Source organism: Monodelphis domestica, chromosome 4 (assembly GCF_027887165.1).
Source record: "Monodelphis domestica isolate mMonDom1 chromosome 4, mMonDom1.pri, whole genome shotgun sequence".
Lineage (NCBI taxonomy): Eukaryota > Metazoa > Chordata > Mammalia > Didelphimorphia > Didelphidae > Monodelphis > Monodelphis domestica.
This window is the reverse complement of record NC_077230.1, coordinates 387,456,585-387,476,721: the sequence shown is the minus strand read 5'-3', so window position 1 is coordinate 387,476,721 and position 20,137 is coordinate 387,456,585. Positions and strand designations below refer to the sequence as shown.

Below are 20,137 nucleotides of genomic sequence, written 5' to 3'. Positions count from 1 at the left end.
AAAATCAAAAGTCCAATGAAATCATTGAACAATTATGGTTTCAAATTATTACCACTAAGTATTTTTCATTTCTTTTAATTTATACAATGCTTTTATAAGAACTATTAGCTAAAAAGCTTTAGAGAATTCTATCATTATCTCCTACTTATCAATGAAATTGCTGGTAAACATTTCCTTGAGGCCTCAATGCCTAGGCAAAGCTTTGCCCTAGGAGCGGGTTATCTTTTGACAAGGAGCCCAAGGGCATAAAGGCACAGAAGTATAGTTATTGAGTGAGACCTTAGGGATCATTTGACCCAGATTTCTCATTTTACAAATGAGGAAATGGAGTCCCAGGGGGAGAAGAGCTAAAGAATAGATAGAAACTAGAATCCCGGGCCCTAATTCCAACTTCAGGGTTTTCTTATCTACTAAACTGTTTGAGCTTCATCTGTCCTTCAAGGAGCTTACAAGCTCCATCTTTCAATTCGGTCTGGGAGGTTTAAGCATCTGGTCACAGCCATAGGCCCCTCATGATGGCAAACTTGATCACTTACAGCCTAACTGCTAATACCTGCAGCCCTCTTTCTTCTTCTAAGGAAATGGAGAGCTGCTGATTGTAACCCACTTTTCATTTGAAAAGCAGATGTATTGTTGCCCCATCTCCCTCAGGAAATGGATCATTCAAGGAGACATACTCCATGACACCAGAGGATCACGTCTTACAGCTACCACCATCGGGCCCAGCGCACAGCCATGGGGAGGGCTCACAGTAAATGGCAGCTGAATTGATGAATTGTATCTAGATTCATCACCAGAAGTTGAATTTTTTTTTTTTTCAATTTTGGAACCTCTTCACTTTGCTGCTAAGATCTTTAGGATTTAGACCTGGGGGTGGGGTGGGGAGTGACTTGGGTATCATTTGGTCCAACCTTCATGTTCTGCCCTGTGCTATAATTATCTGTATCCATATCTGCAGTCTCCTATTGAACGTTATGCAAGCTTCTGTGTCTTATTCATCATTCTATTCCTTAGGGCCAAACATAGGGGTCTTGCATAGAGTAAGTTCTAAGTAAGGATCTGAAATGAAACTTCTGTGTTGGGGTACTTCAGTCGGGGCCCCATAAAAAGACAGGAGAGATAAGATGACCACTCAATGGTGGCTTTAACTATCTTTATCAACTAACTTAACACACTGTTTTGATGGCGTCTCTTTGCCCTCTTCCCCCATCCCCTCCTTTCTTCTAGAACTTTTTTGGTAATGTAAGATTACTACTAAAAATACAAACCAATTTGCCCACATGATTCTTATAAAGAAACTGCAAAACTCTCACATCCAGAAGCCCTAACAGTGTGTGGAAAGTAACACAAGAATACTTTATTTTGCATGAAAGAGACCGTTGTTTGACCTTTTTACTAAACTGCATATGAAAGTCAGTCTTATTTGCTGATCAATTTAAAAAGTTTTTCTTAGTTGGTCACAGAAGAATACATATTTTAAAGTAGTTGTAAATACTTTATATTACTTTGAGAACTAACTGAAGTACATTTAACATATAAGCCAATTTATTGTTTCTGGTAATTTAAAAAAACTGAAGTATTTTGTAGAATGAACGTAGAGGTCAAAACTGGCAATGTCTACTACAGGGTTCACATTATTTTGTGTTTGTTGCTATGATCTGCTAAGATTAAAAGAAAAAGTCACTGGATCACAGACTTAGAAGGGAAGCCTAGTGCTTATCTAAAGAATGAGGCCCCTCCTGCTATAATATCAATAGTTAAAAAAAAAAAGCATATAACATCAGAGGTATTTCAATAGCAATGTAACAAAAGTGATAGGAAAACTTCCACTAGTTTAGCATTTTTTAAATATAATATTCTGGGGGAGGGGGACAGGTGGAACAGGCAAAGTGGATAGAGCGCCAGACCTGAAGTCAAAAGGACCAATGTTCAAATCTGGGCACTTCCTAGTTGTGTGACCCTGGGCAAGTCACTTAATCCAAATTGGCTAGCCCCTGCCCTTCTGTCTTAAGATTTGTTAGTTACTAAGATAGAAAGTAAAGGTTTTTATTTATGTGGGTGTGGATAGATCCACACACACTCATAAAATATTCTCATCTTCCTTCTCTTTATTCTAGTTTCATGTGGGGTACGCATGAGGGTCTTATGTAAACATTTTCTCAACAGTTTTGCTTGAGAACATTACAAAATTAACTAATCCCTAAAATTCTACAGTCCAACAATTAAATTAAAAATGAAAAAGTAACAGAAACTGGGATGTAAGGACTAGTGTTAGTTAAGGTACATGGTAAGATTAGTTAGGCAGAAATCAGGTCATTACTACTCCTCTAAGTGCATTAATTTGATTTGCAATATTCTAGAGATACTTAGAGGAAAAGAATAAAGAATTTTGGTTGTCCTGTTTTGCAGAAGTTAATTCTTGGTAATGGTTCTATTGCTGTCATTTTTTTCTGACTATCTTGTATCTAATACAGAATCAATCGACGCACACACATGCACACACATGCACACACACACACTCTATATAGTAGTCTAGAGTGACATGTATACATACATTCTGATAACATTTAAATCATAAAGAAATGTTGTAAAAAGTAGCTTTGGCTATTGTATGAGTGGGTAAGAACCTATTCTTGACTGGCAACGTTTCTCTTCTGCTCTAATTAACTACTGGCAAACACGGCATAGCAAGCTGGTAAAGAAAAGTGAATGTTCATGATAAAAGAAAGAAATCAACACTTGATGTGAGTGGCATATGAACAAAGTTGAGCAATATGATAAGCACAGATGCTGTTAACCATAAGAATAATCTGAATGGTAAGAATAAAAAAAAAAGAACAAATTTAAACCATCAAAAAGAAAGGGAAAAAATGTTGTTAAATATGAGGTTCAATGGTTCTGGAAAGCTGCTTTCTTAGACTTTGTGGTGAGATCATTTAGGAAATAGAAAAATCAAAATTTGGTTTTAGAAAAAGCTGAACAACTGCCAAATTTCCAAATCTGTGTGAGATTAGAACATAGTGACACATACACACAGTGTGCCTTCATAGTGGTAATTTCAAAAGCTGAGAAGCCCTCCAAAGGGAAGGTTCTTTTTAAATACTTTGTGGCATGGAGTTCATTGTGGGCACATTAATATATCTGCTCAACGTTTAGCTGCCACAAATGTTTATCAGTTTTAAGTGTCTATCCATGAATTTACTTTTCCAATAATGCAGTCTTAATGCAAAGCAGGTTTCAAAAAAGGTCATGAAAAAAAAAAAGAGGTGGTGGGGAAATACATCACCTTGTATAAAAATATTTAAAAGAGAGAAATTACTCTTAACAGGGTGATCTGCAAATGTACACGAGACCCCCAATCCTCTAGAACATTTAGCATTAAGTGCTGAATGTGTCAATGAATCACGGGCCAAGGAGGCCTCCCAGCCCCTGACGCTGACCCCAGCACGTTGACTAAGTGCAGAGCGGGCACCAGGTGGCTGAATGCTGCACTGCACGGTGCTGGCCACACCCCCGCGGAAGAGCCTGCCAGCCTGGGGGGAAGGGGCGGGCGGCAGGCGGTAACGGTCATCTGCTTTTTACCAGTACTGCACCATTTTGCATATGTCATCATTCACACTCTTAGTTCCTGCCCTACACTCAACCAGAAGAGCCACAAGCGGGAAAGATTACGCCACGCCAGCCACCCAAGCGCCCAGGAAGAAAAGGATCCAGCGCACCCCCAGAGGCAGGCTCTTCAGCGGGGGGTGAGACATCGGCAGTGGGGTGCACGTGGGGGCTTTGCCCTGCTCCAAGACCGGTAAGCCGTGCCTGCTCTGCACTTTGCAAATCTGCAGTAAAAAAAGACAAAGCAAAGAGATGCCAATTAGGTGGGTCGTGTCCATCTCTTTTTCTCCACTTCTCAGGACCGGACAAAGCCAATCAAATGATTAAAGAGCACAACTCTACCTAACACATTTGCAGGTCATTGTGAAAGAAGTATGGGGAAAACAAATCCAGACCAAATCAATGCAGACCAGCTTCTATCAGTTTAAAACCACTCAAAAGTATCCTTTATTTGCTTCAATATTAGCCTGGAAAGCAGAGTCTCCACCTCTTCTACTTAGTCTTCTCTGGGAGAGGAATAAAAGCAGCTCTCTTGCTGTTAGGCAAGACTTCATGGAGTCTGTGGTCAGATTCTAACTAATTGGGTTGGAAGGAACAGGCACTTACAGGTACACCTCTTCCACCAGACGTCTGCCTCCCAAAGTCTGCAAAGGCTGGAGTAAAGTCTGGTCCTCGTGGCAACATCCGAGGGTCCAGAGTTCGCATGGGCAATTTGGGTTGATTGATCTGCATGAGGAAGCAAAGGAGGATTTTAAAAAATCATGTAAGTGAGGGCCAAGCCTGGAGTGAGAGGGAAACCCTGGGTTCAAAATTGACCTCAGACACAGTTGCTAGCTGTGTGACCCTGGGCAAGTCATTTAACTACAATCACCTAGTCCTTACCACTCCTCTGTTTTAGAACTGAAACTGAAGGGAAGGGTTAAAAAAAAATGGAAGTGTCCAAGATTCAAAAAAGGCAAATGCCATAAGAGTCTTGACCACCTGCTAGATGGAGTGAAGAGTCATCCAAATGTGGAAGTCAGCAACCTCTGCTCTGGTCCTTGGCTCATGAAGGCCTTCCAGTGCTTTGAGGGCTGACCCAGACTACTCAGGGTACACTCTACGGGGCAGAAGAGTGGCCAATCTATCTGTTCTGAATGGTAGAATCAAAGTTGAGCTGGGACTGTTCAGGATGTCAAACACCTATTTCAAGAATTAAACTATTTTTCATTCTGACCAAAGTCTAATGACTGTCAAGAATTTACTTTTGAGATATAGATCAACTTCAAAAGAGCATGTGTTTAAAACACCTAGATGATTTAGGACAAAGTCTTTACTTTCATGAACAAAAGACACAGATTCAAGATTCAAGATTCCAGTTAAGAGGTGGGACCATGGACTAGACAGGCAAGCTAAACTAGCTAGACTAGAGGGCAAATCAGTTATTTTTGTTCCATTGGCCCCATACTCCCCCAAAGGGAACCAATTAGTCATAGATGAGAAGAGAACATGGACAGCAATATAGATTTGAAGATGTTCTAACTTGATAAGTCAATATATACTTTATTAAGTGCTTATTAACAAATCAATCAATTAATCAATAAGCATTTATTAAAAGGCTAGATGTGCCAGACACTGTGGATATAGACCAAAGACAGTCCTTGCCCTCAAGGAGTCCCCAATCTAATGGGAGGAAACAAAAAACAAACAATAAATAGGAAATCATGTACAGAGGGAAGGCACTAGAATTGAGGATTGGGGAAAGCTTCCAGTATGTGGGATTTTAGTTGGGACATAAAGGAAGTCAGAGAAGTCAGTAGTTGCAGTGGTAGAGAGAAAGTGTTCCAGATAAAGGGACTGGCCAGAGAGAATGCCCAGAGGTAAGAGGTGGAACATCTTGTTCATGGGACAATCAAGAGACCAGGGACATTGAATGGAAGAGTACACGGTAGAGGGTATGGTATAATTAGACTGAAAAAGGAAAAGGGGGCTGGGTTACAAAGGGTGTTGAATGCCAAAAAGAACTCTAGGAAAAACAGAGAACTAGTAGAGAAACGACACAAAAGTATAATTGACAAGTCTTGGTAACAGAATGGAAAAAGGGGGTGAGAAGTAGTGAGGAGTCCAGGAGAATCTGAAAGTGGAACTGGGAAAGTGCTAAGTGGGAACAAAAAGATGTGAGTAGGTTAAACATTAGCCATCAGACCGTTCATATAGCCTCAATTAAACATCAACAACCATTCAATTGTCCTTTACATAAGTACAAAATAGAGAATTCTATATAACTAATTTCCATATATTTGCATTAATATTCACTTTATGTTGATATATATCCTTGTTGTCTCCCCAGAAGAATGCAAACTTCTTGAAAGAGGGAATTATTTCATTCTTCGTTCTTTTATCTCCCAGCACTTTGCCCAGTGTGAACAGATAGTAGGATAAACATATTTTGATTAAGAAATCCAAAGACTGCTTCATATAAAAAAAATCCTATATGGTAATAGACAACTTCTAGATCCCCTTTTCCCCCCCGTTAGATTTTATTATAAGAGAGTTTAATTTGGGGCAAGCCCATTTTGGGGCAAAACCATTTCTTATAATCTGAAATTTTTCCATTAGAATCTAATTGCTAGTATTGGTTCATTTCTGATTCATGTGGACTCAGTTGAGCATTTTTAGAAGATCACATTTCAAAGACATAAATCTGAACGGTCCTCCTTATATTAGCTAATAGACAAATTAGATTCTATATGGGCGGTTTTTCAACATCCACAACTAGCATGATCATTTTATAAGCTGACTACTTGCAGAGGCAGAATATTATGAGAGCTGGAGGACAACAAGAAAAACTATGTGAGAACTCTCTTTGATATATGGACCACTTTCCCTCTCCCAACAACTCTGTTCTGGGTTTTCAAACTGTCCTTAATGTTTGCCTTAATGAAGCTTTATGGGAAATACTGGCTCAGGAGGGAACATATGATGTTGTAAGCATGCCTTCCTTAAAATAGACTGAAAGGCCACTATCTCATATAGAAATTGTGATTCATTAAAATTAGAAGGAAAACTATTAACCAAAGAGAAAATCTTTGAGGTAACTTTCTCTCATAAAGACCTGATAGCTGAGATACATAGAGGAGAGATTCAAATATGTAAGAATCAAGGCCATTCTACAATAGACAGAAAAGTGGTGAAAGAATAGGACCAGTTAATTCTTAGGAAATCCAAGCTATCAACAATTAGCGTGAAAGAAAGTCCCTGAAAGAGAAATGCAAATAATAAGAGAATTGCACATTAAGGCAATACTGATAAGGAAAATGACAGCTGCTGGAGGAAATATGGGACTGTAATTTGGGAGTTATTCAAGCTACACCCCTAAATTCACTAAATTGGGCCTACCCTTTGACCCAACCATATCACTACTAACCCTCTGGTGCAAAAGGATCCAAAAAAAGTAGGAAAGGACCTATACAGACAAGAATATTCTGAGCAACATTGTGTTGTTGTTGGGGCAACAAACTGGAAAATCAAAAGGATAGCCATCAATTGGGGCATAGTTGAACAAATCATGGCATAGGAGTGTAATGGAAAATTAATGTGTTGTGAGAAATGACAAAGGGAGAAATCTAAGAAGACTCGTACAAACTGATGAGTGAAGGAAGCAGAACCAAGAGAACTATTTATAAAATGACTACAACATTGTAAAATAAAATAACTGAAAGCCCTTTTAATAACAATAAGCAATGTCATTACTGACCACAACTCTAGAGTCCAAAGAATGAAGCATACTTCCTAAACTCTCAATAGGGAAAATATGGCTTAGAGGTGTAAAGAAGAAAACAGTGGCCAATGCAAAGATCTGTTTGTGTGACTACGATATTTTTTTTTAAACAAGGGTTGATTTTCTATTTTTGTGAGGAGGAAGGGGAAAGAATTAGCTAGAAATGAGGGCTGGTGAAAGCAATGCCAAAAACAAGGAAAGAAAGTGTCTATGAAGCATTTTTGAAAAGGCACATATAGAACAGAAGGAGGTTCTGAGAAAAACGGAGACAAAAGAGATAGCTTTGGAGCTGTATTAAATTATAGATGGATCGATAGATAGACATAGTTTTAGAGAACAGATGCAGTTTTGCATATCAAACTCTTTTTCTGTTTTGTATATGTAAATGTTCATATTTGTTGATGTTCAAATAAAAAAAAAAATTCTCCATACCTAGACTAACTCTTTTTTTTTTTTAAACCCTTACCTTCCATCTTAGAATCAATACTATGTATTGGTTCCAAGGCAGAAGAGTGGTAAGGGCTAGGCAATGGGGGTTAAGTGACTTGTCCAAAATCACACATCTGGGAAGTGTCTGAGGCCAGTTCTGAAACCCAGGATTTCCCATCTCTGGGATGGGACCTAGATCTCAATCCACTGAGTCACCTAACTGCCCCCAATCCAGTAATTCTTAATAAAATTTTAGCAAAGAAAATTTATCATTAGCATAACTTAAAAAAAATGATTCTTTAGTGAGGATTTGTACCAGTTATAAGAAACATTTCTTTACATTATGGTTTAAAAAAAAAGAATTACTGTATCAATGTTAAACAGTGATACTGATAAAGATCTTTCTCTGCTTTATCTCTCTTTGATTTAAGTATCAGTTTGGGAGGATTCCTTTTTTTCTCTATTATTGAAAAGGTTATAAAAAAGTTACTCAAATTAAGCACAAAATGCATAAAATATCTGGGAGTTTATCTAACCATGAAATTCCATATTAAAAAGAAAGACCTAAAAACCTTCAGAGCTATTTGGTGTTATGACTAAATCACACCAATGCCAAACAGACATAATCTAAAATTAAGGTATTGAATTTGTGTTCTACCACCTAGTGGTTGCTTTATAGAAATACATAGAGTTATTGATGAATCAAAGATTAAGAATAAAGAGAAAAGGAATGAAGAGGGCTCAAACAATATCCGATATCATTCTAGATTACAAAGCATTAATTATTAAAACTATGTTACTTGTTTAAAAAATGGGGAAAAAAATACCCAAATGGAGAAGACTAGATAAACAAGATCTGGAAAAAAAGAAACAGGAACTTAATTGTTCTGTAAACTCTAAAAAAAAAAATTATTGGGAGGGCTTCTGATTCATTAAGAATATCCTAGGAAAACTAGAAAGCAATTTGGTGGAAAATGGTTTTTAGAACAGGATCTTATATTATAACAATAAGCACTAAGTATAAGAGGTACTATATTAGAATAAATTGAAAGAGAATGGAAGAATGTTTCTTCCATATATATGGTTATGAAGAAAATTGGGTTTCATCCATATTCTTGATTTTCTCACTATAGCCTTTGATTTGAAAATGAAGAACCACAGCTTTCTAGTATTGTACAGCTTTCTAGGGGTGACAAGCAGTTTTACAATGATTTTCCTGTTAGGAACACTGCCAACTATTCTCCCCCAAACATAATTTTGTTAATACTTGTATATTCTTTTAAATACTTATACTTTTCCTTTTCATTTTAGGGATAATCATAAATAGACAAAACATGAAAAAAGAATTTTAATTGTATAAAATTTCAAAGTTTCTGCAGCAGAAATTAAGGAGATGTCCTTCAACTGGAGAATGATGGAACAAATATGGTATATGAAAGTAAAGGATTATTACTATACTATAACAGTGGTTCTCAACCTTTCTAATGCCATGACCCCGCAATACAGTTCCTCATGTTGCAGTGACCCCAAACCAAAAAATTATTTCAGTGGCTACTTAAAAACTGTAATTTTGCTACAGTTATGATTCGGAATATAAATATCTGATATGCATTATGTATTCTCATTGCTACAAATTGAGAGGTTGAGAATCGTTGTACTATAAGAAATGATGAAAGTGGTGGTGGTCAAAGAAACCCACAAGTATTTGTGTGAACTGATGCACAGTAAAGTGAGCAGATCCAGGAAAACAATTCATACAATCACCACAATATTGTAATGACAAATGCTTTGGAAAGACAAGAACTCTGAACAATGAATGGCTGAGCAAGACTGCACAGAGCTTGCCTCAAAAGCCTGCTTGCCTACCTCCTGCCACCAAAGGTGAGCAACACAGGGTACAAAATGAGACATAATTTTTGCAAGCCAATGAGGGAATTTTCTTTGGTTGACTACATATATTTGTTGTGAGTTTAGCTTTCTTTACCCCTTGCCCCCCAATGGGTGAAAGAAAAAGGTAGAGAAACAATTTTTGCTTAATTAAAAAAAAAAAGTTCTGCATGACAGGATACAAATTTCTGTACCCAGCATCTTTGCTTAAAGTCTCATTACTCAAATAGGAAAAGGAAAAAACTTCATTCAATTTGAATCCACATAACTGGCTAAATAAGGTTGGACATCAAAAAATTTTTAAAGAAAAAATGCAAACTAACAATTTAAGAAACAACCAATATCCAAAATCCACATAAATGTCCTTTTGGTGGAATTGAGACTTGCTTTGTAACTATCCTGGAATGTAATTTATGTAATAAAATCTAGCAAACTGTATATATTCTTTCATCTATAGCAGTTCAATTGAATAATTTCAATGAAGTCAATAAAGGAGAAATATTCCATGCACACCAAAATCTTCTGAGCAGCCCAAGTTTAGAAGCAAAAGAATGTTTTCCTCAACTGGAAAATGAATGAACAAATTATGGTATAAAAATGTAAAAAAAAAAATGTTCATGAATATAGAGCAATGAGTTCAGAGAACATGTGGAAAGGTCTATGTGAATGTATAAGACTATGGCAGAACCCAGAGAAAAATATACATACTGATGTCAATAAGGTAGATGAAAGACAATACTAAAAGACAAAAAGATTCCAATCAAGTGCAGGGATGAGTTCTAGAAGCCTTTGCTTTTCTTCTCTGTTGAGAGATTGTGGTACAGAATATTGTGTATCTTTTAGTTGTGAAAATCTGCTAAATAAATTTGCTAAAAGTTGCTAAACTTTTTTGTAAGGGAGGGTGCTACAGAAAATGATTATTGTGTAAGAAACAAAAATGCATCAATAAAGTTCTTAAAAAACTAAGTTTGCATCAGAGTTAATATTTGGGAGTTTTCCTTAGGTCAGGAGTTCTTAACTTGGACTCTATGAACTTACTTTAATTTTGTTGGTTTGTTTTTTTAAATATTTGGATAACTGTATTTCAACATAATTGATTTCCTTCATAATCCTATGTATATTAAAAAAAATGCATTTAAAAACCAACTGATCCTGAGAAGGTATCCATAGACTTTATCAAACTGCCTAAGGGTTCAATGTCACAAACAAGGTTAGTAACGCCTAGAATCTAATTCACCTTGTCAAGAACCACATCACTGATTGGAGGCAGGCCCTCTGGCTTCTGTATACAGGCTGGCATGAACTGAAAGTCAAGAAGGAACTCCCTGTCATACTGCTTCTTCCCTTCAGTATCAGCAGGCTTCCAGGGTTCTAGGAAGAGAGAGATTAGCAGCAACATGTATTTAGTATGGTCATACACATAGATTTGCATGGCTATGTGAATATATATTGATATTTTGGTTTACATGCAAATAAAACGATCAAGAACATACACTAGACACATTACTTATCTAAGATTATGATCAAATACACAAATCAATTAAGAGAATTATGAGAGTCACCAAGGTGAGGCAATAGGAAGAGCACAGGCTACATACAGGGTTATATTATAATATATTATATTATCATATATTATATTATGCTTGCTATAAAAACAAATGGAAAATCAGAGGCAGCCTGTGGAAATGGCCATGCAACAACCACCATAACTATATGAACTTCAACTATCATCAAATACAAAAGCTGTGTTTGAATGGCATTGATAATTTTATGGGAAAATTTGAAAGGAGGGGATATGATTATGTCTGTGATAATTCATCTTGAGCTGGAAATTCAGGGAAGAAAGAAGGTTGAAGATGCTTTTAAAATCTTGGCTTTCTCTGCAACAGTCCAACATCAGCTATTTTTTTGGGAGCTATATTCATGCTCCCAAACACTTGGAAGTAGCAGGGGAGTTGGAGATTGTCCTCTTCTGTCTGTTATTCACACTAAGAACACCCTTCTTCCTCATTCCAAACTCCAGTCCTTTCATAGTGTCCCCCACACTCACCTTCTCTCTCTGAGAGAGAGGAGGCTCTCAGTTCATTGTGTCCTTGACTGGAGCCCTCTGGTCCTTTCTGGCACTCTATGCCCCCGCCCCCCTCATCCCCACACTCACGCCTCCCCATGTTCCTTCACTGTAGGCTCAGAGCCTTGGCCTCCAACATTTTACCCCTTGACTCTTCTCTGACTCTCCATCCCACTTCCCAGAGAAGCCATTCTACAACTATTTTTTTACCCCACTCTTCAGGTTTCCCATGCTAGTCAGCTCCTCTCTCAACACAGACTTCAGCTAACACTATAGTGGCTAGATAGAAGGCAGGTGAACAGAGATCCCTCCTCCCCTCTCCATCAGCTTAAGCCCCATGGTAGCTTCGAACATATTTGATATCATCACCCCTTATTCCAGACTTTGTGGAAGAAATGAGCCTTTGATTTATCCTCCCTAAGCACTCAGGGGCTTAGCACTGAGGCCCAGATCCCCCACTGCTGACTCTATTTGCTGAACTGAATTCGATGTGTTAGACCATGGATGTGAAACATTGTCTATACAGTCAGTCAGCTATTGTGTTGGTACACTTTGCTGAGCTACACTCTTTTTTTCTTCATTGCTTACTTTCTGTTATAACAAAAAACTACTAGATAATCAGAAATGAGATGATATCATATTAAAAATTTTTTTTCTAAAAGAAAATCTTCTTGACTGCTGAGCACATTAAATTAGGGAATCCTTTATTTCCTAACATTAAATCTCTTTAAAAGTATCATCTCTACATATGTATGCATATATAGATGGATGATGGAATCTTTATAAGGTCATATTTTCTGATGGAACAAGTGCTACAGCTTACATAAGAGAGACTACATACCCTCAGTATCAAATGCTAGAGAGAGAGAGAGAGAGAGAGAGAGAGAGAGAGAGAGAGAGAGAGAGAGAGAGAACTCTTCTCTTAATAGTTATGAGGAAATAAATCAGTAAGAACAGAGAAAGCTTGTCAGTATTTAATACAACAGCAAAATGGTCATTTTTACTAGCAAATCAAACCATCTAAGACTGAAAAGTGTTGATGGGAATGACTTGAGAATATATTCAATGTTTACCTAGGACCTTGAATTCAAAATGAATGTATGTATTCTTCATATAGTGTCTGCCACTTCGGGGGAAAGCAGCCATCCATCAGTTATGATTAGTTGATATTCCTGGTAGCAGTGGGACACACAAAGCTCTACACATTGCAGAAGAATAGTCACTGAAGGACTTCTTTATAGAATGAGCCTGAATAATTTGTGGTATTTAATAAAAATCAGATGATACCTTATCAAAATAAATGCTAGGTTTTCCCCATCTCCACTACTTTAGGTGAATTTCTTTTTGTTAGTTTTAAGTAGTAAATAACTGGAATGAGCTGATTAGGTATGGCTGGCATTCTGCCTTGAAAATCTGACAAATTAAAAATGCTTGAGGACTGCTAGTTCACTAGAAGTAATGAAGACATCACAATAGTTAAGAGAGGCCAAAAAGTGAAAATGCATTAATTTGTTCACATAGGTAACTTATCAGGCAAACAGAATGGTGGGAGATAAATAAATTACTATGAAGGTTGAGTACAGGTGGAAAGGACATGTAACATTTTCCAGTTAAATACAAGCAGAGTTAAAAGGATACTTGGTTGGCTGTAGAAAACAGAACAAAACAAAACAAAACATAACACAATACAGAACAACAGGAAGCAGTAGAAGAAAAATGTCCCCTCTTCTAATACTAACAACCACTTCTCATCTGATACGGTGCTTAAAGATTTGCCGAGTCTTTTATCAGTAAAGGAGCTAGGAAATGTATGACCTTCCTCATCTTACACATGAGGTGACCTGACCATTCTATGACAAAGCTATTACATGTCATAAGCAGGAATTCAACTCAAGTCTACCAACTCTAAATCCAGTATTTTCATCAACAATAACACACTACATCTAACAGAGGAAAAAGCAACTGAAAATGGTACATACGTCATATGCTCCTATTTACTCATCAGTTTTACCCATTTAAAATGTTATACAAATTGTGGTACATGATGGTGATACTATTGTGATGGAAATGATGATGAATCCATGAACTTCTATAAGAACTATAAGACCTCCATGAACTGATGCAGTGAAAGAAGCAGAACCAGGAGAACATTGTGGGAAGATCAAATGTAATTGACTTTGTTACTAAAAGCAATGCAATGATCCAGGACAATTCTGAGGGACTTATGAGAAAGAATGATATCCCTAGCCAGAGAAGAGTAGAAATCCAGAAGAAAATATAGAATTTATCACTTGTTTATTTGGGTATATGATTTGGGGTTTGGGTTTTATAAGATTACTCTATTACAGAAACAAATAATAAGAAAATAGGTTTTGAGTGATAATATATGCATAACCCAATGGAATTGCTTGTCAACTCTGGAAGAGGAGAGGGAGACAAGAATCATGTAACCGTAAAAAAAATTTGAAAAATAAAATAAAATTAAAAAAACAAAAAGTTATAATTCATGAAGATATATTAATTGAATTTTCAATTTTATATACAGTTCAGTTACTCCAAAGTAATTCATGTAAAAAAGGGCCCTTTACTAGGAAAATTAATCTAATAGACAAAAACCGTTTTTAACCTAGCTAACAGAGCTATATTGCAAATAAAATAATAAATGTACAAGCAAAATTTAGCAGAACATGAGTACAATCATCACATATATAAAGAAGTGCCATATCTTTTTCTCAAAACAAGTCAACATCAAGGGAGACACTGAGATTCAAGCATAAGTGCAGATGTAATGGAGCAAAGATAATGGAAGAATAGAAGACAGCCAGAGCAGATTATTTAGTGGTACTTGTTCTTTCAAATTTTCTTGTGCACCTGAGTTGGTCAAAAGAGGATATACTTCTGTTGAGTCAGGAGGTCTGAATATGGACCAGAACCAGACAATAGATATCTCTGGGCTAGACAAGAGAGGTTCTGGTCCATTTCTGGACATGCTTAAGGGATCTAGCTCAAACTGAACTTAGAGACTCTTACAAAAATTACTCAGCTCCCTGAAGGTTCTCTAAACAAGCAGGGGGGTGAGGGTTACAACGTGGGCATGTGCCCAGAATACATTCTCCTCTGTTTATTGAAATTGAACATATGCCCATGTCTCCATTTAAACAGATCATGGGATCACCGATTTTGAGCTAGATGGGACTTTGGGGGTCACATTATCATCTTCCTCTTTGTTTCCCAATTAAGAAAACTGAATTTTAGCAAGGTTAAGTGCCTTGACCAAAACCACAGATAGGTATAATAAGAGGCAGATTTAGAACTTGAACCTAGAGCCTTTGACTCTTAAATCTAACCCTCTTGCCCACATGTAGTACCATTTTTTGCAGTTGGCCAATGAATATTTTCCCTTAGAAGCACTTGAATAAATATACTGTACATCTTGGGGACCACATCTAAGTTTGTTCCATCATTTATGTGGACTAAAGAAAATAGGTTTGTTAAAATAACAGAAGTAATCTCAGAATATCAAAAATCCCCACATAAAATATATTTCTTTGTAGCTTTTAAATAGAGATAAGTACAGTTTGTTCTTGAGTTTTTATGTGTTCTAAATTCCAACCCAATTTTCTACAGTTGTCTTTCCAGGCTAGGTATAATGAGCAAAGGCTCTCACCCCCACAAGACTTTTAGATTAAAAAAAAAATTATTTCCCCACATGTCTATACTAAGTACCATAAATTTGGGAGATGGAAATAGCAACAGAGTAACCTAAAAGCTTATAATCAAATTACAAATGTATTTAAATTGTATTTGCAAGGAAATGTGCTTTCTGGTACTATCCTGCAAAGGAAGATATCTCTAAGGAAAGAGCTCACAGTCCACATAGCTTCATACTCTGTTGTGATTCAGTCAGTATTTATTTACTACCATGACAAACTATATTCTGGCTCTGCAATGTAGCTTTGGAAAGCAAAGTGTTGAGTTGGTTCAGACTTCACGGAGTACCTGGCTCTTTTTCATACATCAAGTACACACCTATATTTTCTTCCAATCAGAGTTGGTGAGTTTATTTTTCCCCCTAGACTTACTTGCTTAGGGACCAGTGTCCCATAAGGCTTAGTACAACTTAAAGGTATTAAATCTTAAAACTCCACTAAGATTTTTGGGATACCCTGGAGAATAACCACTTTAATTCAGAAAAGTCATCTAAACTCTAGAGAAGTCAGAAATTCCAGTAATTAGACATCTATTGCCTTCATCATTGTTTGTTTTTTAAGTGCCAGAGAAAAGAAATATTTGGCTCCCCTTCCTATAAATGTGGTATGCTTTCCTTTGGAGGATGGGTCAATGAAACTCACTCCTCTGTAGTCACCAAGGAGACCCTGACCCTGGGCAGCCAGCACACACATGGCTGGGGAAAGGAAAAGGGCAGGGGTGGGGGAGGGCAAGACTCACCTGGCTTCAAAGGGAAGGCCACCCCGTCGCCAGAACTGTCAGGGGAGCCTGAGTTTGCTTCGACTCCTTCACCCTCAGAAGCACTCTCAGCGCCATTACGCACGGGCTCACTTTCCTGCTCTCCGTTTTCTTCCAAAGCTTTTGCCTTTTTAAGGTCAGAGGGGTCTCGCTCAGGGTGAAACCCTTGGCTCATTTTATCCTGTTCAGATTCAAGTACTTTGTCACCTGAAAGCTCCTCTTCAACTTTAGGCTGAAGTATAAGTGAACATAGAGGTTACAGTTTAAAACAAAGCTATGTATGTTTGCTTGCAAAAATATATTCTCTCACACATATGTATGCACGCACTTCTCCAAATGCCTGAGCCTCAATATGAGATGCTGCCATGTATAGCATACACAAGTATCATGACAAGTTTATTTAAGACACTGCACTTCATTCCCTCAGGCTAACACAATTACCAATGTTACTAAAATTGTTTAATTATGACTAATGAAGGCCAAATATACTAAGGCTTAGAATGGAAAGAACTGTTAATCCTTCTAAGGTGTTGGCCTCCAGTGAGGAGAAGAGTGGAAGATCTAAAACAAGGTTGGCACTCAGCCTCTCCATGAGCCAATGTTAGGGGCGACTCATGGTTTGCTCTTGGCTGACAAATGGCGATTTCAGGGAAGTGTTCAAAAATAACAAACATCTAAAGGCTACTCCTTTGCCTTGCTAGAGGGAGAATATCTTTTTTAATTCTATTTTGGGAGATAGAGTTTAGAATTCTGGAAGAGCTTGGCCTTATCCAGCTTCCACAGAGCCCAGCAGGAGGAATGTGCTCTTCCAGTGAAGTTTAGCTTCTGCTCTGCCTTCTGTATTAGAGGAACAGAACAACAGGCTGACTTTACTGGCTAACTGCCTCACTTTCAAATGGCCATCGAAGGGGAATGGCTACGTGTCATGCTCATTCTGCAGAACATCTTAATGTCAAATTCACTGTGAACGTCCTTTTTGGTGGGAGACATGAATGAACACAGTGCTGCTTCACAGGAGCCAAATCCAGCTCTAAAGGCTAGAATCCTCATCTGCTTCACATGGCAGCTGCAGAAGCAGGCAAGCCCTCTCTGCAATGCCCTTCCAAGCTTAAGGAAGAAGCCATTCCAGAGGAGGCACATCCAGACCTAAAGAGAGTCAATTCAGGAGCATGAAAGCAGAGATACATACTAAGTTCTTGTTCAACTCAAATGCTTTGTGGAGTAATAAAGTTTCTTGTGGAGGGGCAGAAACTATTCTGGTACAAGAATGAGGTATGAGAGCTGGCACACTCACAGGCCAACCTTTTACCATGAGACACAATTTATTCTAAGATGCTGCTATACAGACACAGATGAGTATGTGTGGGAAGGTGTCATTTAAAAATGGAATGAGGAAACTGGGAGAAAAGAGAATATACTTTGAATAGTAAGAGGATGTTGTATAGAAAGTAATGAAGACTTAATGTTCTTTTTCTTTTTTTTTTTAAACTCTTACCTTCCATCTTGGAGTCAATACTGTGTATTGGCTCCAAGGCAGAAGAGTGGTAAGGGCTAGGCAATGGGGGTCAAGTGACTTGCCCAGGGTCACACAGCTGGGAAGTGTCTGAGGCCAGACTTGAACCTAGGACCTCCCATCTCTAGGGCTAGCTCTCAATCCACTGAGCTACCCAGCTGCCCCCAAGACTTAATGTTCTAAGAAAACAAAGGCATCTGGAAACAATACTTATTTTTATTGACTACACATGGCAGAAATCAGTCATTTCCTGAACACTAATGTTGGTTGAACATGAATATGGCTTCCCCTCCTACCTTTTATCATCCATACATTACTTTGCTTCTAAACTAATTCATCTCATCTTTTAATTTCTTGACAAATCCTTTTAAAACTCTACCAATACATGACCAAAGTGGGATTTATTTGCTTGAATAGGCATAAACATCACAAGAAGTTTATTTTGTTTTGTTTTGTTTTAAGTGGGGAAGGAGGAAGAGAAAACAGGTTCTTGTCAATTGAAAAAAATAAATTCCCATTTATCAACTTGGCTGTAGGTATAGATCAGAAACAATCTCTATATAAGTGGCATTTAAAGATATATTTATTAAAATTCAAGAAAACCATACCACACAGTTAATGGTGCACGACACATCCTTATTCCAGAATTTGGGCAATACAAAAAGTAGCAATAAGAAAAAGTGATATGGGAGCAAGAATGAAGCCCATGTTAGGCTGTGACAAAAATCCTCTCTGCTCATTACTAGAAAGTAATACTCAATTTCTATGTGGATGAAGAAACCTAAAGAAACAAAATCCCATGAACCATGACCAGGACTAGAACCAAGGATACAGTTGTGAGGGTTACACAGGAAAACATTTTCAGTGGCACCCATCAAATAACAGTTGAACGAAATCTACGAAACCAGCAAAATGGAGGATATTCCACTCGGCTATGAAGGTTTGTGTACTTAAGATAGTAACCATGGGATTTTGATTTAATTATTATTATTATTATTTTCATGGAGATCAACTGATAGTATTTATAGCTTGGATCACCATTCCTCACTGTCTAGAGAGCGTGGTGGTCTTTAATTATTAGCAGCTGGCTATTTTTTTTTTACATAGAACGCCATCAAAGTTGAATGTACAATGATGACTTTATGGCAGAACTTTGTCAGATGAACAGACAGAATTCCCCATGTTTACACTTGGGTCTTTTGGGGCATCTCTGTCAAAAGTCTAAAAAAGGTGTTTGAGATGAATCATTCCAGCTCTCTGTCTAAGTGATCATTTCAGACTGATTATGAATGATTCCATAATGACAGGAATATTGAAAGTGATTCGATGACATGGCAGGAACTCCCAAACACCCTACCCTACTGAAGGGCCTCAACACTATTTTAGATGGATTTGGAGAAAAACAGTTTCTAAAGGAACTGGAAACGGAGTTCCTAAGGACTACTAGAAAGAGGCAAACATCAATAGAATGAAGCTTTTGATATGAGGCATTGTGAGCTCTCGCCATGGTCATTAGATACTGCTCACCTTGGAGAAAGGGAGGTGGGCATCAAGCCTCTTAAGAAGTATGCCCATAACACTGAAAACCTCACAATTTGCCAGTAAAGTAGGTGGGGCAGGAGGGGAGGGCGGTAGAAAGGCAGGGTCTGGCTCAAGAAAGGGGTCTCTAGGCACCCGAAGAGGCCCAGTGCCTCGTCTATTCATAGGACAAAGAATCCCAAGTGTGCGTGCAGGTGAGAACTCAAGAAGGACCCCTGTCACCATACCGGGAACGTGTGAGACTCCCCAGCCTCTGGAAGGTGCTGTAGGCATTTGATCCTCTGTAGGAGCAACATTTTCCTGTTCAGCTGCGACCCGTGTGCAGCTCTATCCACAGCTCTCTAGCTTCCTGCCTGTTCTTAACTCCTGATCACCACAATGAAATCACAGCGTGCAACATTTTAGTGGTTGCTATGGGCCTAACTGTGACATCAACAGAGCATCATGTCGGAGCAATGACAAGGGAACACCGCCTAGCAGGGGGCCTGCCTGAAGGCGGCCAGACTTAGAGCTAGCTGTACATAGTACACGGACAGGGAGTCATCAGAAGACAATGTCTAAGTTTGAAATGGTAACTCCTAGTTTGTTACAGAAGCAATTATTTTAAGATAATAGAAAAGACTCCAAGACTGGGGCGATGAGTCAACTATGGCTGCACTGCTGTCCACTTTCCAGCTCCAGGACTTCATGTGGAACATTTTGATGTTGTGATTATAAAACTGCTGACCCCAGCACTTGGGATTAAAGTCTGCTCTTCACTCTAATTTGAATACTGGGTGAAATTTCGATGTTGGCATTTACAACAAAATCTAGTCTAGGAAATGGGGGGGGGAGGCACAGCTTAATAATAGAACTGTGCCAATGTGGG

General features: G+C 38.0%; 1 protein-coding gene across 16 annotated transcripts in view; it reads right to left on the bottom strand.

The window, feature by feature from the left end:
- Positions 1–20,137, bottom strand: part of EIF4G3 (eukaryotic translation initiation factor 4 gamma 3) — a 386,696-nt gene that overhangs the window by 51,941 nt on the left and 314,618 nt on the right. For 11 of the 16 annotated variants that reach the window (XM_056795635.1, XM_056795637.1, XM_056795636.1 and 8 more), the window contains 4 exons: positions 16,200–16,449; positions 10,920–11,053; positions 4,213–4,332; positions 3,720–3,830 (listed from right to left, as the gene is read on the bottom strand). In XM_056795635.1, coding sequence (XP_056651613.1) covers positions 3,720–3,830; positions 4,213–4,332; positions 10,920–11,053; positions 16,200–16,449 — 615 coding nt within the window. The remainder of the gene's footprint in view (positions 1–3,719; positions 3,831–4,212; positions 4,333–10,919; positions 11,054–16,199; positions 16,450–20,137) is intronic. The other 5 variants (XM_056795650.1, XM_056795638.1, XM_056795641.1 and 2 more) reach the window with 1 other exon arrangement.